The following is a 20,582-nucleotide window of genomic DNA, read 5'->3' as shown; positions in this document are numbered from 1 at the left end:
TGTTTATGTCTTGTAAGTCCTTTTTATCTATATTTCTTGCAAATAATATATCATGTTGTTGTTGTTTATGTCTTGTAAGTCCTTTTTATCTATATTTCTTGCAAATAATATATCATAATTTTTTTTTCTTGATTCAGTATGATGTAAATTATTTTCTAGTTGTTTCTCGTCCTTTTTTTGTTTTTCTTCTTTTTCTTAGCACTGTTCCCTTTTCAAGGATTGATAACATGTACCTTCTTCTTCTGTATTTTGCCATGGTCTCTTGTCTTTTGACACATTTTACTTAATTCATATATTTTCTTTATTTTATGTCTTTTAATGAATTTATGACCTAATTCTTTGTTCTCTTCCTTGAACATTTTCACAATCAGCGACTTAACCTAATAGGTATAGTTTTACAAAAGATATGTGCTTTTTTTTTAAATTAAATTTTAAAATGTCAATTTGACAGTTACATAAATATGCATTTTAACATATTTTTTAATAATGACAGACATATAAACATTTCTCATTTTATGTTTATCTAGTGGACTGTGAAAAGCAGTTTGTTTACCGTAGACAGTTCTTTCAGTTTTAGCCTTTTTTCCCCAAAAATCTTTTAAAATGGATAAACCCCGTGATAAAGTGTTTCGCCGTAAAGGTAAGAATTATTTTCCCCAAATGCTAACTGTATCTTATATATAAATCAAAAGTTCATATTTTATTTAGAAATTCTGTTAAAAGCTATAAAAACCACCTTCCAACTAAAATAAATAAATTGCATATAACGTTTTGACTTTGAAATGATGCCAAATAAAGTATAAAGCTGTAACAGTTGTTCGCTATATGAATAAATTCAAAATCGAGAAGGTTAAGAAAGTAAAGCCAAATATTACCTAGCCTAACCGAATGTTTGTTAATAGGTATATTTTAAAAATTTAATAAAATATTTAAAATGGTTTTTCTAATTATCGTTCCATTTTGAGATAATTTTTTTCCGCCAAGACAAGCATAGCACATTACACAATATTATGCTATATGTTTTTAAACTCTTCTAATTTTTCTAGATAGACAACAAGCTTTAAAATAAGAATGGAGTTGAAATAAATTTTTATTAAGTGATTATTATTTCTAACAACTAGAATAGACAAGTTAAAATATGTATAATTTTTGTAGAATTTGGTGGAATTTCTAGTAGATTTTATCTTCTTTGGCACATTCAGTGTCAAATAACAGATTTCGCAGTTATCTATATGTAAAATATAGGTATTATAGGTATAGGTAAATATAGTTATTAGCTATAATAGTATACAAGATAATTCATACCGCGTATCGTTAAAATCTAAATACGAGTTTATACGCGTAGCTTATAGACACAAAATGATGCGGTGTCTAGCTTATGAACAGGACCGTTCTTAGGATATCTGACGCCCGGTTACGAGAGTAATTTGGTCGCATCCATAAACCCAACTTTCCCAGAAAAATTTAACAATTTTACGTTGTAAAAAACAAAATTGTAAGTGGCATACAGAGTTTATTTAATATAATATAATTTTACAACTTATTTGTAATATTATATAGTAAAGGAATAAATACAGGATAGGATGTTAACATATCTACTAATAAGTTGTATAGTAAACTTTTCTTTTCTTAGTCTTGCACCTCCAGGTCGGAATGGACTTCCGGGTTATGAGCAGGGATTGGCGCGTGAGTGGTTTTCAATTACCGTCCATGCCCGCTCACGCATGTGAGTTAAAAAGTGAAATTTATTAAAAAAAACTTTTAGTAAAACTACGAACTCAAATGCTAACAAAAGACTGATAGTCTTCCTATTGAGAACTGTCTCTTACCGTGTTTACTACTCTATTTGTTCATTCGGCTTATATAATCGTTCCATTCTACTCGTCCATTTCTTACCCAGTCCTTGATGTACCATCAATTTTTTAAGTGGTTTCATCTTTGCTATTTCTAATATCCTTTTGTTCACTCTCTGAGGTCGTGTTTCTGCCGCGTTTGTCATTATGGGTATGATGACTGTGTTGTAAATTTGCCTTTCATTTCTGTCCCGATATTTTTATTTCTCCATATTGTTTCATTCAGGGGCAACCTACGGCTCTGTTTGCTCTATTCACTTGATCTTCCACTTCTGTTTCGAGCTTTCCGTAGCTAGATAATGTGATGCCTAGATATTTCAACTCGATCACTTTTTCTATTATCTGACCTTCCAGCTCCAATTTACATCTTAGCAAATTTGTTTCTCCCATTTGGTATCCTTTTTAGTTCTTACTTTTTTTATTATTTCATCAAAAATTGGTTGAACAATACAGGACTCAGAAAATCTCCCTGAGTAATATCTGCTTCCTCCATTTTAATATAAACTGATTAAAATATCACAAAATTAGACGATTTAGGTATAAATCAACTTTTTACCTTTCGTAGTTACATTTTCAGATAGTATAACCAGGATACCTAAAGTGTACGAAAATGGACGCAAGGATGTACCCCGTCCTAGAAGTAGAAGTGTTTTTACAAGTTCTCATGCTAATGACGACCTTCCTACCAGAGATATTGTAAGGTACGAGGGGCAAACCTCTCGCCCCCTGTACGTTCCGAAACCCATTACAGTGAAAAATTACTTTTCTGAAGAATACAATGTAAGTAGACAATTTTATAAGTTACAGATATTTATTTACGTCTTCTTTTTTTTTGTTCTTTTTCTTTTTACTTGAGTGGATTACATTTCTTTTATTTTCTTTCATTCTTTTTTTTGTTATTTCTCTTAAAATAATATGACAGACATTGTACGAGATTATTTATTTGGAATTTTTTTCATTTTCAATAAGCAAAGCCCATTGGAATTTACTCTCGTCTACACTTTTTTCAGACAAATCCCCTTCTTTAAGATTAAAGTTTGTGACGGGTACCTATTTTAGACAACAGACTCAGTAAAACACAGGTATGAATTAAATAAAAATATATTCGAAATAAATAAATAACAAAATAAAATTAGACCCTATGTAATATATACAATAAAAATTGAAACGTCAATCCTGGCGACGACGGCGATACGACCGTCGCGAAATCTGCGAAAAATAAAACACAATTAATGGCATACAATCTAAACGGCAATTAACGTGTGTTACTACACACAGACGAAAAGAAACGGATCGAAGGAATAGAGATAGAATGTGCTAATTAACACTCAGCCCGGCGAAGAACGGAAGGTGACCAATCAGTAATCGGTCACAGAAGAGAATACCTCTGTCTCAAATCAATACTCCGAAACTCACCTTTCTCTTGCGGCGGCTGCTTTTTTATACGGTTAAAGGACTTCCATCTCCTCTAGCGCACATCGATGGAAAAGGAACTTGTGGTGGTGATGCGTATGTACCGTTCGCGTCATAAAAAATTGGTACAACTCTTATAACCAAAAACCGTGTTTTTTAAGTTGTGTACGTTGGTCTTGTCACATGTGTCATTCTAATTTCTAGGGCACTGTTGCCAGTTCAACGAAAATATTATATGAAACCAGCTAAAAGTAGGGCTGTGTGACAGATCGCCAGTTTTGAGTATATTAAAAACTAAAACATTATCGATCATTCTCTATCAGTCAGTCACATTTATTTAAACATGCATCCTAAAAAATTCTCCTATTACTATTGTAATTTTCGATAATCTTAATTAAGTATCCACACATTGATTTGTGTTTTATTAAAATTTATGAAAATATTTCAATTTAAAAATAATGATAGATAAATCAATCTAGACATAACTTTAAATTATTATAATAAAACATTACAGTGAGATATTGGATTGTAACTGTCACGTTTTGAAAAGCGTTTTTTCGTCCCGGATATTTTATAGTTTATAGTATATATATAAGATAAAGTATAATGTTAGTTTTTCACATTTATTGTTCTTGTAATAAATAATAATTTAATTTTGGTAGTTTGCATGTAACTAAACTTATTGACACAAAATACAATTCGTGTTCGGTATGTAATTGAAGTATAAAATTACAGTATATGCATTCCAATGTTCCCTGTGCCAATACCCTAGGTTTAAAGATCCTTCAAACATTTTGGATATTAGCTCAACCCTATCTCTGGTTATTAAATTTATTAGATACGAGTTTTTGTTGTTAATAATAAAAATAATACCTATCTAAAAACTTTATACATTTTTGAACGTTATTTTTATTATATTTAGATTTTGTGCAATTCCGTGGTCTGTGATGGCAACAACGAATTGATTCATGGACTATTGTGTCCAGTCTGAACACAGGTTTACATTGGGAAAAAAAAGTGTACCAGTTTTATATGACGGGAAGTGTACGAAGCGCTAATGGGACTGAGGCGATGCAGATCGTTACAAGTTGACAGGTTTTTTTTTGGATCGCAATAATTCCTCTTAATATCTGTGAATAGTAGTATGATGTTCCATTAGGAACCTCTGTTCGAATAAAATTTGGTTGTCTTCTACGATGGTACGTCCAGAAACGACTGAAACGAATTCTCAACAAAAATTTGGTTTACTTACCATCATGATACATATTACATTATTGCCCTCAGGTAAATCAGTATTTTTCGTTATTAAACGAGGTCTGCTTTTTCCCGGAGAAGAGAAAACTGTATTGTATACTGTTTTGCTCGCCAATTTAAGTACAGCTACTACCCTTTAAAACAAAGTTAAAATATTATTAATATTTTTAATTGAAATTAAAAAAAAAACCAAAAATAAAAAGTTCCTAACTATAAATATTTTGTTATGTAGTAAAGTTGGCAAATAAATAATGACGCTTGTCATACTTAAAGCTTTATAGTAGTGCACATTTGAAAATTGTACTTTTTTTTATCTCTTGAACAGATGACAACGGTTTCAAGGGTCCCCCATTCCTTTTTTTCTAATTCAAATTACTCGATTAAATTTAAAACGAGTTCTTGTGCTTGTGAGGTAAGAGTTTTTCTAGGCATAATCTAAAAAATTCAATAAAATATTTTATTTTTGTCATTTCCTTCACTTTTTCGAAAACTTAAAAAAACCATTCCTTAAATGTGTGAATAAGGTCAACTTTGTATATAAATTAATGGCAAAATAAAATACACTTACCATAAAATTTCACTCCAATATACAATTAGTTGTAAAAACAACTGTTTGTGTAATATAAATAACTTCTAAAGGCAAAAACAGGACAAAAAACAGCAAAAAACTCAACAAACCGAGAGCCACAAGTAAACAAACCGGAAACGTCACAAATCGTACTTTAAATCTGAAAACGTCCCCAAGCGTCTTTTTTATACCTTATATCCCTTTTCGATGTACTGAGTTTAGAGCGTTCATAAAAATAATGTGTCTTTACTTAATAACAGGCGGTAGCTGGTTTGTCTTTAGTTTCATGCATGGAAGACAATGTGTGTGCTAGATAAAAAGTATGTGTTTTATTTCACCAGGTACTAATGACGCACGGGTAAAGAACCATGGACTCAACTGTACCTTTTGGCTCTCGTTATTGGTGGATATTGCGTTTGACTCTTTTTAGACGTACAGATAGTTTTATGCCCGTTGGAGGACATTGTTTGTGTCTAAAAGTGTTCTAATTTATCATTATTCAAGTTTACATTTTTTTATAGCATGATTCGTTTAAGTCTTTATGATCCTTCTATTTTGTTTAGGGTGGTAATTCAAAGTAATTTAATGCTCCATAGCGTTAATTTTTAATTTATTCAGTTCCAGAGATTTCCATAGGAATTTTGTTTTTCTTCTTCTTCTTCTTCTTCTTCTTCTTCTTTTTATATAGACATGACTCTGTCTGTTTTGCACATACATAAATGCAAAAATAAAAAAAAACAGAAACGTAGAGAATATAAGGAAAGATCCATTAGTATCTATTAAAAGTTTCTGAGAAATGCCAAAGAAAAATATATTTAATATTAAATTGATTTAAAGAGAACTAATTATTTTAAAATTTTAGGATGCTTACACGGACGATGGCTATTCTGGTGGTACCATAATTTCACCACAAGGAATTATCACCATGCATCTACGCGAATATATCAGAGTTGATTTGTCGCTTGACCGCGCTATTCGTATTTCAAATGCAAAAAATGGTATAGTTTTGGCTCTAAGCGCCAGTGGTAGTTCTTCTGGTCTAATCCACCCCAATGGAAGGGTGTACCAATATGGATCTAGGGTAGAAATCATGGCCAATGATAACCACGGAAATAATAAGTAAGTAAATTCAAAGATTATTTTCTATATTATTCTGAAATGAACTTTTTGTTTGGTACTTTTAAATTAAGTTTGTCTTTTACCAATATGAGCTATAAGCTATACCAATATGAGCTGAATATAACTACTTTTACCAATTATGAGCGAATTCTACCAATCTACTAATCCCTTTTTTTTGTCAAAACATGACGTCTTCTAGATTAATTAATTAATTAATGCAATGATACCCTCTAAGCATTCTGTTATCGCTCTATAAATCGTTACCTGGCTTGCTGGTTTCTAAATATTTCTAACAATTTGTCAACTAAAACAAACAAAACAAAGTATGACTTATTTTTAGTTGTCATGGTCGCAAGCTTTTATATCAAAATCGAGTAGGAATTTTCTTTGTTTTTTTTTTCCAAAACCTGTAACAATTATTACTTATAGGTGGGTTATAGCGGGTTGCCAATTGCTTATAGGGGGTTAAAAGGGGGGACTGAACAATCATTGGACTGGAGATAGGGTAAGCAAATAAATTTGTAACGTTTGCGAACGGATACTCGTATTTTGGTTGTAGAGCAAAGTCGTGCATAAGGTTTCCTTTCTTTGGAGGACTAGCAGAACTAACTACGAAAAAGAAATCAAAAAAATACTTACCGAGATGTCCTGGGCAAATACTAAATAAGAAGATATCTAAACTATTTAAAATTAGGACACCGTTTAAAAAAATCCTCTCGCTGCTTAGAAAGAAAGGTTCAGGTTTTTTCTTTCCTAAAAAAATTTCAAGGGTGAATGTTTTTTTAAAAGAAATCATTTTTTAAACTCCTTGTTTAACGGTAAAAATTACATATTTATTTTTATTGTACTTAAACAGTTATTACAAAAAAATATCTAAATTTATTAACAAACATTACTTAAACCTTCTGAATTATTATAATTAATTATCAAAGGTTAATTTTATTTAAAAGAAAACTAAAATATGACAATTAGCTGATTCATTAAACATATTCAGTGGCGTAACAAACTAAGTCAGGACCCCCCCGCAAAATTATAAATGGGGCCCCCTTTAAAAAATTACTAAATGCGACTTGTGTAACAAAAACTTTTTCATAACAACTAACATTTTTCATCTTTATTGGTATAGAATATAATAAAAATCCACAAGGAAACAAAGTTCCTGTATTTGGCTGTATACCATATATTAAAAAATAATTAATAGAACAAAATAGAACAAAAAATAATAAATGATTACATTATTACATAATATTATTCTATGAGATGAACAACTTTCTTCGTGCACTACTATCAGCGAATATATCTACAATTTTATTAATATCTATCTGATGGGCAACCTTACTTTCGATACTTATAAGCGCTAGAGAAGATAACCGTGCTTCTGACATTGTACTACTAAGATATGATTTTATTAATTTAAGTTTAGAAAAAGATATCTCTGAACTAGCGGTCGTGACGGGTAGTTAAAAATAAGATGTACGCATGACACACTTCTGGTATGCAAGCACTAGTGCAATGAAAATCTATGAGAATAATTTTGGCTGCATCATAAATAGAGTTTGCCGATTCCAACTGTGTCCTTATTGATTTTCTAACAAATTGCAGTTGCTCCAAAAACTCATTAATTAAATCTGACGGGTACGCAGCAACTAATTTACTGGATTCGGCAAAAAATTCTGCATCCGATTTGAAAATATATCCACTTCTAGGATCTAAGAATTTAAAATCGTGGTTTACTTTGTACATACTTAAAAACCTAGCTTGAATTTGTTAAATGACTACATCCAGATTTCCGAAAAACACGCCTATTCTATATCTTTCTTCAGGGTTTGAGATGCGTTGACCTTGTAATAATTCATCGAAATGCTTCTTAACTCTACCAAACCTTTTGATTTTAAAAGTACAGGGCAAGCCACAATTGGTAGCAAAATCTTTGGATTCTCAAATGACGTATAGTTTTGCCTAAGATTTGATAAAAATTCTTTACAGTTATGTAAAAGTACTGTTGAGCGTGAGAGATCCATATTTTTGGACTGCAAAAGAGTGACAGCTAGTTAGAAAGACAAATTCTAACTGTTCCATTTTACTTTTTAAATTATTAGCTGTCATTCTCTCCTCACGATCTGTGGTAGTTAATATTATTTTAGACAGTGTTTAAAAATTGTTATGTAGTTCTGCTTTACACCAAGCACAGTTTGAAATCTGGATGACCTCCTAGTCACCGATAATTTTAGAATAAGCGATTTTGGTAGGAAATTTTTCTGCATTGTTAGCAAATGATCCCATCTTTTAATACTTTTGCCGAAAAAATTATAAATACTTTGTATGGTATCATAATAATCGCGGACTTCTAATATATTATTGCTTGCGTTTTTTGCGAGTAGCACAAACAGTAACGCGGTAATTCAGTTCCAGTAGGAGATTTAAAACAATAAAAGTTTTCCGAAAAAGAACAGTTATTGGCGTCTTTTGGGAATGGCCCTTTAGGTTTAGATGGCCCCTGCTGTAGTATTTGTTTTTTTATAGTGAAATCTTCAATATTGTCATTATACAACTCCTTATCAGAACAGTGATCAACTTCATGGGAACTAAAAGCATTTTTTTAATTATTAGTCTATCTTCCCAAATAAAAATGAAACGTTACCTGGAACTACAATAAGCGTAATTAATCTGCTCGACGTCCAATTCTACTTCTGGGTTGTCATTTTCATTTTAAATAGGATTAGTAATTATTGTTTCCTGACTAAGATCAACTGAATCTATTGATGCTTTACCAGCTTCACTAGGCTGCTGTTTTAATTCACCAGTTGTCACAAAAAATGAAGAAATTTCTGGTAATTTTTGTTTTTGTTCGGATTTTTGAGCACGTAGCTTTCGCTTTTCTGAACCACTTTTATATTCCCTCTTAGAACTCATTCTGTCTCCTGCAGATATATTACAATAAGAACGTTATTACATGTGGAAGTGTTATAATTTCCTTATCTTACCGTTTATCTGTTGAGAGATTGTCCAATGATAACACAAGTCATCAATAATTGATAAATAAGTGCGTACCAAATTGATGCAACTAAACCGTAAACTGTAACAAAAATATGTTAATGTAACAAAAATTGTGCTAGAGGAGTCTTGGTGACGCTATCCAGTGTAGCAAAAGGGTAAACTCTAAAATGTACCTTGATACACCTACGAACTAATATGTGGAATAACAGAAGATGGAAGGGATTAGATAGACATAAATTATGTAGAAGAAATAAATAAAGAGTAACTATGAATTTTAAATTATAGCAGAATCAAGTGTTGGCTAGCGACTATGCAGGAGAATGACCACTTGACACTCAAAGAAGGATTCGGCCAATTTGCATGCCCTACAGAGACCGTAAGATATAAGAACTAATGACAAGAAAACCACCAAGAAATAAACAGATGAAAAGTAAAAGTTGCTCTAGTGAATGCTTGGGCGCCAGGAAGTTAAATGTTTTCTTCCGAGATATCTTGTATTGCTGAAATATGAAAGATAGGTACTAATTGAAATATTAAATTTTAACCACACCTTTAATAATTACCAAACTTAGGTACAAACTATTTTAAATGCTTATATACTAAACCACCACCTCTTATATACAATTAACTATAGCTATATTTACATTAAAATCCCTGAATATAATTATAAAACAATTTACCCCTGATATTCCCCTTAAAATTTTAAATTGTGACAAAGATTATATCCAATAATAATGTATAAATAATAAATATAAATATATACTACCCACTAATAGTTAGTTTTCGTTCAAAAATGGTTTAGGTTTTTAAGTAAAAATTCTCCGGGATATGTGTGCACACAATAACCTAACAAAGAGAAATTCAAGGGAGAGTTATAACCTCATCCCTTGGTAGACAATAAATAATTAAATTAAGTTTTTTAATGTTAATGTTTAATAATGATTAATGTTTTTTTTTTTAAATTGAAGATATTTATTATTAAGGATAGTTTTTTGTTATTAAAAATAGAACCAAAAGTTAAAACCTTGAAGAGGACATAGCAAAAGTTATTTAAAGTAATTGAATGATAAACAAAAATAAGTCAGTTCTTCCTGCCGGTTTCCCTCGAAGATGATCCGGTGGAGAACTGGACTCAGGTGGTAACAAGATACCAAACCTGTATTCCCTGGATCAGGTACTATTGGACAAATAAGTCACTTAAAATTCTTCTTAATTTCCCATAAAAAACCACCTTGAAACTTCTTCCCCTTGTCCTAAGTAAGGATAACCCCAAAACTAAAAAAAATTCTTCCCCTGACTTGTAACTGGATTCTTGAGTAGGCTAAAAGGAATAGTTGTGTTACTCCATGTTTTTGTACATACAAAAGGTAAGGAAAAACACAAGGGTTATCAATCTTGAAAGGCGATACAAAAAATGTCAGCAAGTGACCTTAATTGAAATAAAAACCTTAATGGTTTTCGGTAAATAATGACCTTCGAATGGTGTGACAATGTTTTTATAATGTATGGATATATTAAATAGATAATTTTAACGGAAAACATGATCTTTATATATTATAGAATAGGAAAAAAAAAAGAAATATTAGCCGGTTTAAATGGTATGAAATTGAAATACATAATTGTTTGCTTTAACTCTTGAAAGGAAATAAAAATTTGAGATAGATATAGAATCTAATACTTATAATTTATTTAGGTATAAAACTTTTCCTTGATGAAATAAGGTGAAATATAACATGTATAAAATATATGAAATACCTATCAAAGACGAAATTAAAATAGGTCTGAATTTTACTAACAATGGCGGATGATATGAAGGATTTTTCCTTATAATTTATTTGTAATGTTATCTTACCGGCTAGGGTGATCCAACTGAAAATATCCTCGTACAAAACAACAAAATAACTCAAATGGTTTCTTCTAACATAAACAGCTCTTCACATAAAATAAACTTAAACCAAATTCGGGAAAAAAAAGTGGCACTTCCCCAGCCGCCTTGAACAAACGATGTTCACTCGACGAGATTCCAGCAACAAGTGGCGATCTGACGGTGCTACGGCTGTCACCACGATGTACTTTCAGAGTCTTAGACAGAGGGCGGGATTTAATGCCAACTTTCGAAAATAAAATTTACTGGAGTTTTAAATATTTGGTTTAAGAATATTTCAAAAATGAATTTAATTTATAATTAAATTAAAGATTCCAGTCACAAAAAGAAGGTAAACGATTATTTAAGTAACGGACTCGTTACAAAACCAACACAAATAACACAAGATGCAAACAACCAAACAATGTAAGGATATAATACTACTGCTGAATATCGTATCGAAATACTAAACGTAAACAGAAAACGCATTTCTAGATCTAGAAAAATATTGTTCTAAAATTCGCAAAATTGCAATTCTCAAACCTTTCAAATATTTGAGTAGTCACGTACAAAGCATTATAGTTTATAGTCCGGAAAGGATTAAGTTTATGTTTATGGGAGTAGCAGATATGAGATGATAGTTGCCGAATATGCCTATTTAAAAATTTGCATTCTTAAATTTAAACTTACAGGTTTTATGTTAGATGTTTTTATGTTTATGTTTTTAAGATTTCCAGGCACTGCTTAAAAAACGTTGCGTCTGCATGCGTAAAATAATATAAAATAACACATTTTTACATATATTAGACGATCAGATGGGGCCCCTGATATATTGGGGCCCTCCCGCAAGCTTCATGCCGCGGGGGACTTTGTTACGCCTCTGAACATATTTATTTATAAACTTTTTAAATTGAAATCAGAGCAAATCTTAGCGTATTAACGAAAAATATTTATTTAGAAAAATTTAATAAAACTACTTGCTTCACTGGCTAATTATGTCTTTTTAAATCATTAAAAAAGTTTGTTACCTTACATTTGAATAAAAAACATTGTCCCACAAACTTCAAGCAATCAAAACCTGACTTTTGAAAGACACAAAATGGATGGAGGCTGGACAAATCCTGGGAGAAATCAAATACCAAAACTGGACTTCAGGTTATCCTGGATGATACAATATGTGATTTTTCAAACTCAGCTGCCTATTTTCCACTTAAAACCATGTCGGTTTACTTAGCCCTTAAGACGCTGTTATCAAATACTTTGACACAGGATACAGCTCACAACAAAAGGTGATTAACTCACTTTACAAAGATTGCCATACTGAATTTTAAGATCAAATTACCTTCTTCTCACACACACGTGGAATTAAGCGAAACTTTGCCGGCTTTTCCAAAACTTCACGAAAACGATCTTTACTTGTGAAGTCCCTCCGTTGCTCTTTACGGCTGCCAACACCGAAGTCCTGATGACTAAATTCGGACTTCCACAATAAAAACGACTGCTCTCGCGGCCGGACCATCGAGAAGTGACATCATCCTCAAAAATCATAGTCTTGCCCGCATCAGCGGAAAGATTGCAGTTTATTTGCTGCGTAAATATCTGCGCGGAACCAATATCAAAAGAAAGAGCAATTTGTGTGTTATAAACATACTACAAAATTTTTACATGCCCCATACGATATACTTCATTTCCCTATCATCTCTATGTAAATACCTTTATGTAAAGTCTTATTTACTTATTGTGACTTATTTATTCTTAGGTTTGCAAAAATGTGGTATAAAGGAGTAAGCTTTACCAGCGTTCAATGTGCTTTGGTGTACTTAGTAGATTCTGCTGGTACTAGAACTACTACCGATACTTTTAACGATTTGACTCACGATTTTACTCTTAATATATTTTATGAAGACTCACCATATTCTTACCTTGACACTCCGAATACAACACATACCACTCATTTGGTAAATGAAGCCATGAATGTACTTCAAGCTACCAACTGCTGGATGACAGAAGATGGAACCACCAATTGGATTATTAACAATGTTAGGATTTCTCAAACTGCCGACGGACTTGTCAGGTACAAATTTTTAAATAATATTTTCTCTTTTAGGATATAATCTACATCAAATGATTTCAATATTCTCACAAAAATAGTCATTAAATATTTATCTGTTCAAAAGATTATTTCTATTCCTATACTTTCACCTGAGACCCTTTTGTGGTTATTGTAGTTATACGCGGGAGAATCTAACATCTGCTGACGTCAGGCAGCAGCCTTTAAGACCATCAAAACAAGACCATCAGAACACGTTTTGATGTAAACTAATCCATTTGATAATTTTAATATTTAAAAATTTAAAATATTAGTATTATTAAAAACTACAAACAAGAAGTCTTTATACTTCTCTTTAATATTTTATAAATTTTATGAATTTGATATTAAATCCCTGTCATCTGCTATTTCTTTATATTATTCCTTATAGATATCTTGAGATCTATAAGGAATGACTTTTTCAGATGCTATATTCATAAATTGCACCAAATATATATTGATTACCATAATGATTAGAACCATACATAAATCTAGCAAAATTCCTGGTTGTATGGTGCTTCTGGAAAAACAACTAATTGCTAAAGTTATATAACACTTATATAACAAAATATCAAATGACATACGCCTCCTTGTACTCTCTACCTTATTTGATATGTTTAACAAAGTTAAGATTAAATTGTAAATCTGGATTTGTTTCAGAGTTGGTAGAAATAGCAACAAATTTTCTCTAAGGACTTCCCCTACCAATGGCTCTGCATCGGTGTCCTCTCCCTATATGCACTGCACAGGCTCGATGGGACAAACACGCCATCTGTTCGTTAGGCGCGGTGAGCGCCGTATGCACTATGACGGATCAACTTTTATTGTCCGAAACGCCGGACATTCTGCCGGATTCGACGAAAAGCACCAGCTGAAAGTTTACTAGTTTTTCATTTCGTTATAATGGCTGGTATAAAATTTTTTCTCTTTGATGGGGAATCTCCAGTCATTCTTTAGTTGATTATTGTGTTCAGAAGAATTTTGCTATTAGTTTATAAAAATTTCAGTATCTATTTCATTGTGTGATGGAATTTGGCTCAAGGGTTTTTATTTTTAAAGTGGATTTATAAAGCCGTTAAAAAATAATCCAGGAATTCGTAAGAGAGCAACTTACAAAATTGATCAAAGTTAGTATCTTTCTATGAATATACTTCTAAAATAATACCATTGACGTAGATTCGGATATTAGTCAGTTCTTTGCCATCAATAAAATAGTGCTTTGTAGTAGTAAATACATAGTTTTAGTACAAGTTATTAGATATGAACCTGCGAAAGGGATTTATAAGGAATCTCTTCCGTCGTATATATGTGTCATATCTCTCTCGATGGATCTGGCCTATCAAAGACCAACACGTCATTTATTTATTCCAAAATTGATATATGCATTATATAATAATACCTATTTCAGGCAATCTATTGTATTTTTTAGAGGTTACATATTTATCACGAGTCAATGTATTTTCGTTTTTTTTATATCTAGATTATGCATACTTTTTATAGCTATATGACCTCTAAAAGCCCCAATCTTCTAGCCAAAAAAAGTTATAGTTTTTAATTTTTCTCAATTCTGCCTTTAAATGATATAAAATAGGACTGCTAGTTACAATGATCGTGAATTGAAGGTTTATGGTAATAGAGCTTTAAGGTTTCTTTTGACAGGTTAATTGGTACACTAGATTTTCCTAAATTATTAGGTGATTATCTTTGGTTCTTGTCGGGTTATATAACAGTTAAATTTACTAATTGGTGTATTGAGTTTTTATATATTTGCCTTCTTCGAGGCTTATTTTAACCATCATCATAATCAATACTCAATCTTTGCGTATACATTGCTGAACGTAGATCTTCCTCATCACTTTCCATATGTTTCAATCTTGTGTCGCTTGCATTCAGTTTTTGGCAATGATTTAGATCTTCAGTCTTTCGTGTGGGTGGCCTTTTGGTAAGCAACATCGAACCCTGCACTTTGACTTACTCTCATTTTATACCGTGTCATGGTAAGGGTTTCCGCCATAGCTGAGCACTGGTAAGACACAGATTGTTTGAATTGAATTATTTTCAGATTCGAAAACATAGGTCAACTTTCCGAAAACAGTCAGTCTTATACAACAAAGAAGTGCTATGGTTTGGTTATCATTTATCGTTTAAGATATGTATATCTATAGATATTTATAATTCTAATTATCTTCTAATAGTTTCGTGATGTATTTTTGTAAAAACCCCGTTTATTTTGCTTACCCATTTAGCTTTTATTTAGTAGAAATTTTCTTGCATAAATTTCATTTACAGCAGCGTTAAAATGCTGTTAGCTCCTCTGTACTAACTGTTCGTCTGGAAGTGCTGCTAAGTACTTATCTACAGCCGACAAAAAGAGCTGACTAGTGAAGGATACCTTCAGTTTTCAGAATGAAAGTCCGAGGGTGCCAAATTTGGAAATAAGGTGGACGTTCCTGCACTTTCCGACGTGCACATTATCAACTTACACATTAACTTTGAGAGGCGGGTGTATTCCCTCGATGTGAAAAAACATATCTTTTTTCTTTAAATCTTTATTGCGTTCACGAATGTTGGCATTCAGCTTCAATAAATGTTGAGGGTAGTATTCTCGGTTTATTTTTTTATTAATAAATATAACCAAAACAAAACAGTTTTTTATAAAACAATTATTTTCCCTCCCTCTGTTCACATTATTTGATGTACTTTTCCAATTTTTCCACAAACACCGAGAATGTGATGTTGACTTTGTTGACTTTAAAGAATTCTGTTAGTCTTAACTGCCAAGAAGGATAATTATAAATGTTCAGTTTCTTTCCACAAATAATAGCCATTTCTGGATCTGGAAATTCATACTGCCTTAATAGTAATCCACAAATTTTTTCTTTACTAATGTCTTTTTCTTTATTTAAAGCTAATTTTTTAGTAACATTTACTATACTTTGCTTTCCATTCGCAAATATTAAGAATTTTACATGAATTTTTGGACCCAAAAATCCAGTGAGTTCACGGTGAGGTGTGGAGTCTGAAGATTTTTTTCGTAAAATGTGAACGTGTTAGTCAGACATAATAGCATCAAAATGCCTGTCATTGATGGTCATAAAGTACTTTACATTTTATTACATAGTTTATATACATTTTTTGAAAATATTTGGAGAACTCTTTTATTTATTTATCAAAATTGTATAAGGGTTATAAACCCAGAATCTACTGTCAATGATGCTGACCAGTTAAAGAAAAGACTGTCTAGACTAACAAAAAAGCCTCAACATTTAACTATCATTATTTGTGTTGAAGAATATTCATTGGTGGATTTGGCTAACCTCGTATATTGGTGTTTAGGTCTTAATATTCCGTACGTTGGTTTCTATGATTATAAAGATAATTTAAAAAAATATGAAGAGAAGTTACAGCAAATTGTAGAATCCAGAAAATTGGAGAATATCAACATAATTTGACATACCCATGCAGAACAGCGGCATAAAAATAGATTATTGGGTCCAAAATTCATGTAAAACTGTTAATGTCTGCGGATGGAAAGCAAAGTATAGTAAATGTTACTAAAAAATTAGCTTTAAATAAAGAAAAAGACATTACTAAAGAAAAAATTAATGAATTACTATTAAGGCAGTAAGAAGAGAATTTATAACACCTTGGTACGGAGTATAATGACCTATGGAGCAGAGAATTGGGTAATAAATAAACGAAACAGGTCCAAAATCACAGCAACTGAAATGGAGTTCATGAGAAGAAGCTGCTGAGTGACAAAAATGGATCGCATCAGAAATGAGGAGATAAAACGAAGAATGGCAGTAGAACAAGACATACTCAGCTACATCGAAGAAAAACGTTTAATTTGGTATGGACATGTGAGAAGAACAGATCATACAAGGTGGATAGCAAAGATTTCGGATTGAAGTCCAATAGGAAGGAGGAAAAGAGGTAGACCCCGAAGATCATGAAGGGATGAAGTGGACGAGGCCATGGAAAGACGAGACCTTAGAGATGGAGAATGGCAGAACAGAAAGGACTGGAGACGTTGGCTGAAAGAAGGAAGGCGGCGACAGCTGTAAAAATCCTTATATAGATAGATAGATATTAAGACAGTATGAATTTCCAGATCCAGAAATGGCTATTATTTGTGGAAAGAAACTGAACATTTATAATTATCCTTCTTGGCAGTTAAGACTAACAGAATTCTTTAAAGTCAACAAAGTCAACATCACATTCCCGGTGTTTGTGGAAAAATTGGAAAAGTACAGCAAATGTGAACAGAGGGTGGGAAAATAGTACTCGGTTTATGGTTTTACCAAGATAGTTATTCACCATGATCTTCCTCACCAACGAAACTGTTCTCGCCTTCTTGAGTTGAATAATCGGCTTTTGTTTTCTATTTTCACTATTGTTTGGTTTCAGGTGTAGTAGGTAATCATCTAAAACCACATCACACACTTGGTCGATGATATCTGGTGTGGTAGCAGTTTTTAGATGTCCTTTATATAGGTCATCTTGAACATATTCACAAACCACATTAGCCTACCATTTCTATGTGGCGGAAATTGAACGATAACAGCCACAATATTTATTTACATATCGCAAGCGAATTAAGATCGGTGTTAAAACTTTCTTTTACGCACGATACTCTTTTCCCATTTTTAAGATCACTTTTCCAACTGCTTCAAACGACTGCTTATAGTCAATTGCGTTTTGGAATGACTTTCAAGTTTAGATGGCATCTACTAAAAGCTCCAGCGTATACGGCGCAACTGTTTTAATCCAACGGTTGAAAACTAGTCTCATCTACAATCTGTTTGCAATCAGTTTACAACCTAAATAAAGTCTGTCTCGCCCACGGAGCGAATGGTTTTGGATTAGTTGGGTTATAATACAATATTAATGTTCAAAATAGTTATTTTCAGTTTTTCTGAAAAAAAAACAGTGTTTTTGTTCACAAATATGATATTTCTCGGCTACCAGTAGACATGTGAACAAATGATATCATGTTTAGATTTTCCATTAAATTTCCAATCTGAAAAAGTTATTAGTTAGTCTGAAACATAAATAGATTAATATTTTTTTTTGCAATAGCCTTTTTATTTATACTTAGGTATATCCATCTGACAGATCTAATCTCTACATAAAATTAAAATAAAATCTTATATAAATGTTATTAAACTTTTTCAAATATTGAGGTTATATAAATTCTTTATACTATTGAAATAATCTAAACAATATGTTTTAACCAGTCTTTAATTTTCGTATAATTTAAATAACCTTAAAATATTTATATAGTAAAAGGATTTTCAAATGTTTAGGTAATAATTACAAATCGTTTGCAACTGTGACCACGGGAAGAGGTAGAACAAAATCGGTTTTAGATAATGACGTATTTTAAACTGGTTGTCAAAATCTCCCTACGTTGCCAAGGTGACAAAACAGTTATGAGCCCAATCGGTTTTAAACCGTACTTTTAAAACAGTTGCCCCTTGTGCACTGGCCCTTAATATGTACTATATCAGTGTAATACTAAGCCTCCACTTGCGATTTTTGATCGCGGCGACAAAAAAATCGCTGTCGCAAAAAATCTAGAGAGTGTGTCCACTGCGATTTATAAATCTCTGAATTACATCAATTTTCCAATGGATGACATTGAAACCACTTATGTAATCGTTCTTTTGGTTTGGGCGAGAAGTTAACGGCGAATGCATAGTTATTAGATTCATCCATTTACAAATAAAAGATTTTTTTAAAGGACAGTTTTACATGTTATTTAAAAGATTTATGCGAGCATCCTGTCAAGAAGTAGTTTTGATGAATTATTGCCAATAATTAGTTCATCGATAACATATAGTGACACAAAGTGGAGAATCAAGTGGAGTACTCAAAATACCCCAAACATTTCCAGCATATCCCTCGTTGTCTGATATTTAAAATTAAATATTGTTGAAGACACACCAGGTTAAACTAGCTTCAGAATTGCGACTAAACGTAAGTGGAATCATGTCTATGCTTTCCGTATGATTCATCATGGTGGGGCGTCGCGTCGCGGTTAACCTTAAGACTGGTACCGGTTTTTTTATCGCTGTGATTATTTAGTCGCAAATGGATTTACTTGTATGTGAAACAATGTGTTTAATCATTGCGACTAAAAAATCGCGCGAACAAAAATCGTAAGGGAAGGCCTGACCTAAGAGGGAAGATCATAGTAGTGTTGCCACCTTATCACGATACCGAAAACTTAGACCGTAAATATAACATAAATTTACATATATAATAAATTTACAAGTACAATTTATTTACTTGTAAATGTAGTGCAAGTAGTTCTAATTAATAATATATCAAGATGTTGTTGGCAAACTTCAGTATTTTATATATCAGATATAAACCTCTTTTAGGTTCATTCAATTTTTTACATACGGGTTGAAATAAGAAGATAGATGTAAAGTTGAACGGTAACTTATTTGATTTTACTTATTTCACATCATAACTAGAGCTGGTTGGTTTCTTTTAGGGGTTCATTCAATGATTCTTTTAGTCCCACCTCGTTCTTATATCAAATTTCCTCTGATTTTCCAGTGTCGTGGTTATTTCGATATTGCCCTCCACTTCTGATATTTTACCTGATGTGTTTCTTGTATGGTCCTTATTACTCGTAATGATTTTTATGTTTCATACACATTGTTTATTGGACTTCTTTATCTATTGTCTTTCTGTTTCAATAGATAGTGTTATACTGGAAGATAAATTTAAACGATGGGGTTATATTGCCACAAAATACCATCATTGGTAAGAATTCGGTTAAATACAATCATTGATATCATAAACATATTGTTAGATTCTGAATATTATATTTAAAACATTTTTTTTACAAATATCAAGAACATATATCTTCTAAAACCAAATTGTTTTTAAATGTATTTTACATTTCGCCGTTATTCATGCAGCTAAACTAAGAACAAAAATATTCTCGATGGTAATAAATGATATTTAAAATGAAGACTACTATTAGATGTAAGATTTAAATGAGAAAATCTGATAATTTACTTTGATCATTGTGTAAACTTAATATAAACGACTTTAGTAAACAAAATAAACACGAGACTTACCCTTGAGCCAAACAAAAATAATTTTATAAAAGTAATATTTATCCCAAAGACCTCTCGTATTCTTTTCGTTAAATTGATGTTTTTTGATTAAACGATAAATATACGAAAGGTAGCGATTTTTTACCTTTACAAAAAGTGTATGTAACATCAATTTGGTAGCAAAATTATGGAAGGTGTCAGCTTTATTTAAGTTTGCTGTTTTTACCTGTGATACCAAATTTCATGACGAAATAAAAGCGTTTGAAATTTGTAAATAAATAATGATGAATATATAAGAGTTGTTTCTATTATTTTTTTACAGTCTATTTGCTATTGGAGGTTAATA

The 20,582-nt window shown here is 31.7% G+C and overlaps 2 protein-coding genes and 1 long non-coding RNA gene across 4 annotated transcripts; 2 read left to right on the top strand and 1 right to left on the bottom strand.

Moving 5' to 3' along the window:
• Window positions 1-517: 517 nt before the first annotated feature.
• fest (wurstfest) lies at window positions 518-14,052 on the top strand. 2 transcript variants are annotated; one of them, XM_072522884.1, is made up of 5 exons: window positions 518-640; window positions 2,431-2,633; window positions 5,951-6,207; window positions 12,828-13,142; window positions 13,818-14,052. In XM_072522884.1, the coding sequence occupies exons 1-5, from the start codon at window positions 604-606 to the stop codon at window positions 14,041-14,043; spliced, it is 1,038 nt and encodes a 345-aa protein (XP_072378985.1). In that variant the 5' UTR covers window positions 518-603; the 3' UTR covers window positions 14,044-14,052. The 2 variants fall into 2 exon arrangements, with proteins under 2 accessions (XP_072378985.1, XP_072378984.1); XM_072522883.1 differs by having other exon boundaries at window positions 534-640; window positions 2,419-2,633.
• Window positions 8,422-11,215, bottom strand: LOC140434542 (uncharacterized). The gene is made up of 3 exons (XR_011950059.1): window positions 11,057-11,215; window positions 8,849-10,525; window positions 8,422-8,792 (listed from the first exon to the last, which is right to left on the bottom strand). It is a non-coding gene; the product is annotated as an uncharacterized lncRNA (long non-coding RNA).
• Window positions 14,053-16,217: 2,165 nt separating the features above from the next.
• LOC140433684 (dehydrodolichyl diphosphate synthase complex subunit nus1-like) lies at window positions 16,218-20,532 on the top strand. Its single transcript, XM_072521663.1, has 2 exons — window positions 16,218-16,603; window positions 17,247-20,532. Exons 1-2 carry the CDS (start codon window positions 16,232-16,234, stop codon window positions 17,439-17,441), a joined length of 567 nt encoding a protein of 188 aa, XP_072377764.1. The 5' UTR covers window positions 16,218-16,231; the 3' UTR covers window positions 17,442-20,532.
• Window positions 20,533-20,582: the final 50 nt, after the last annotated feature.

The sequence above is a fragment of the Diabrotica undecimpunctata genome, chromosome 2 (genome assembly GCF_040954645.1).
Source record: "Diabrotica undecimpunctata isolate CICGRU chromosome 2, icDiaUnde3, whole genome shotgun sequence".
In the NCBI taxonomy this organism is placed as follows: domain Eukaryota; kingdom Metazoa; phylum Arthropoda; class Insecta; order Coleoptera; family Chrysomelidae; genus Diabrotica; species Diabrotica undecimpunctata.
The sequence above is the reverse complement of the archived record's forward strand: the minus strand, read 5'-3'. Positions and strand labels throughout refer to the sequence as shown.

Coding starts and splice junctions, on each gene's coding strand:
- LOC140433684 (XM_072521663.1), top strand. CDS start 16,232: ATGCCTGTCATTGATGGTCATAAAGTACTTTACATTTTATTACATAGT. Junction 16,604..17,246: donor AATTGGAGAATATCAACATA/ATTTGACATACC, acceptor ATAGATAGATAG/ATATTAAGACAGTATGAATT.
- fest (XM_072522883.1), top strand. CDS start 604: ATGGATAAACCCCGTGATAAAGTGTTTCGCCGTAAAG. Junction 641..2,418: donor TAAAGTGTTTCGCCGTAAAG/GTAAGAATTATT, acceptor TACCTTTCGTAG/TTACATTTTCAGATAGTATA. Junction 13,143..13,817: donor ACTGCCGACGGACTTGTCAG/GTACAAATTTTT, acceptor GATTTGTTTCAG/AGTTGGTAGAAATAGCAACA.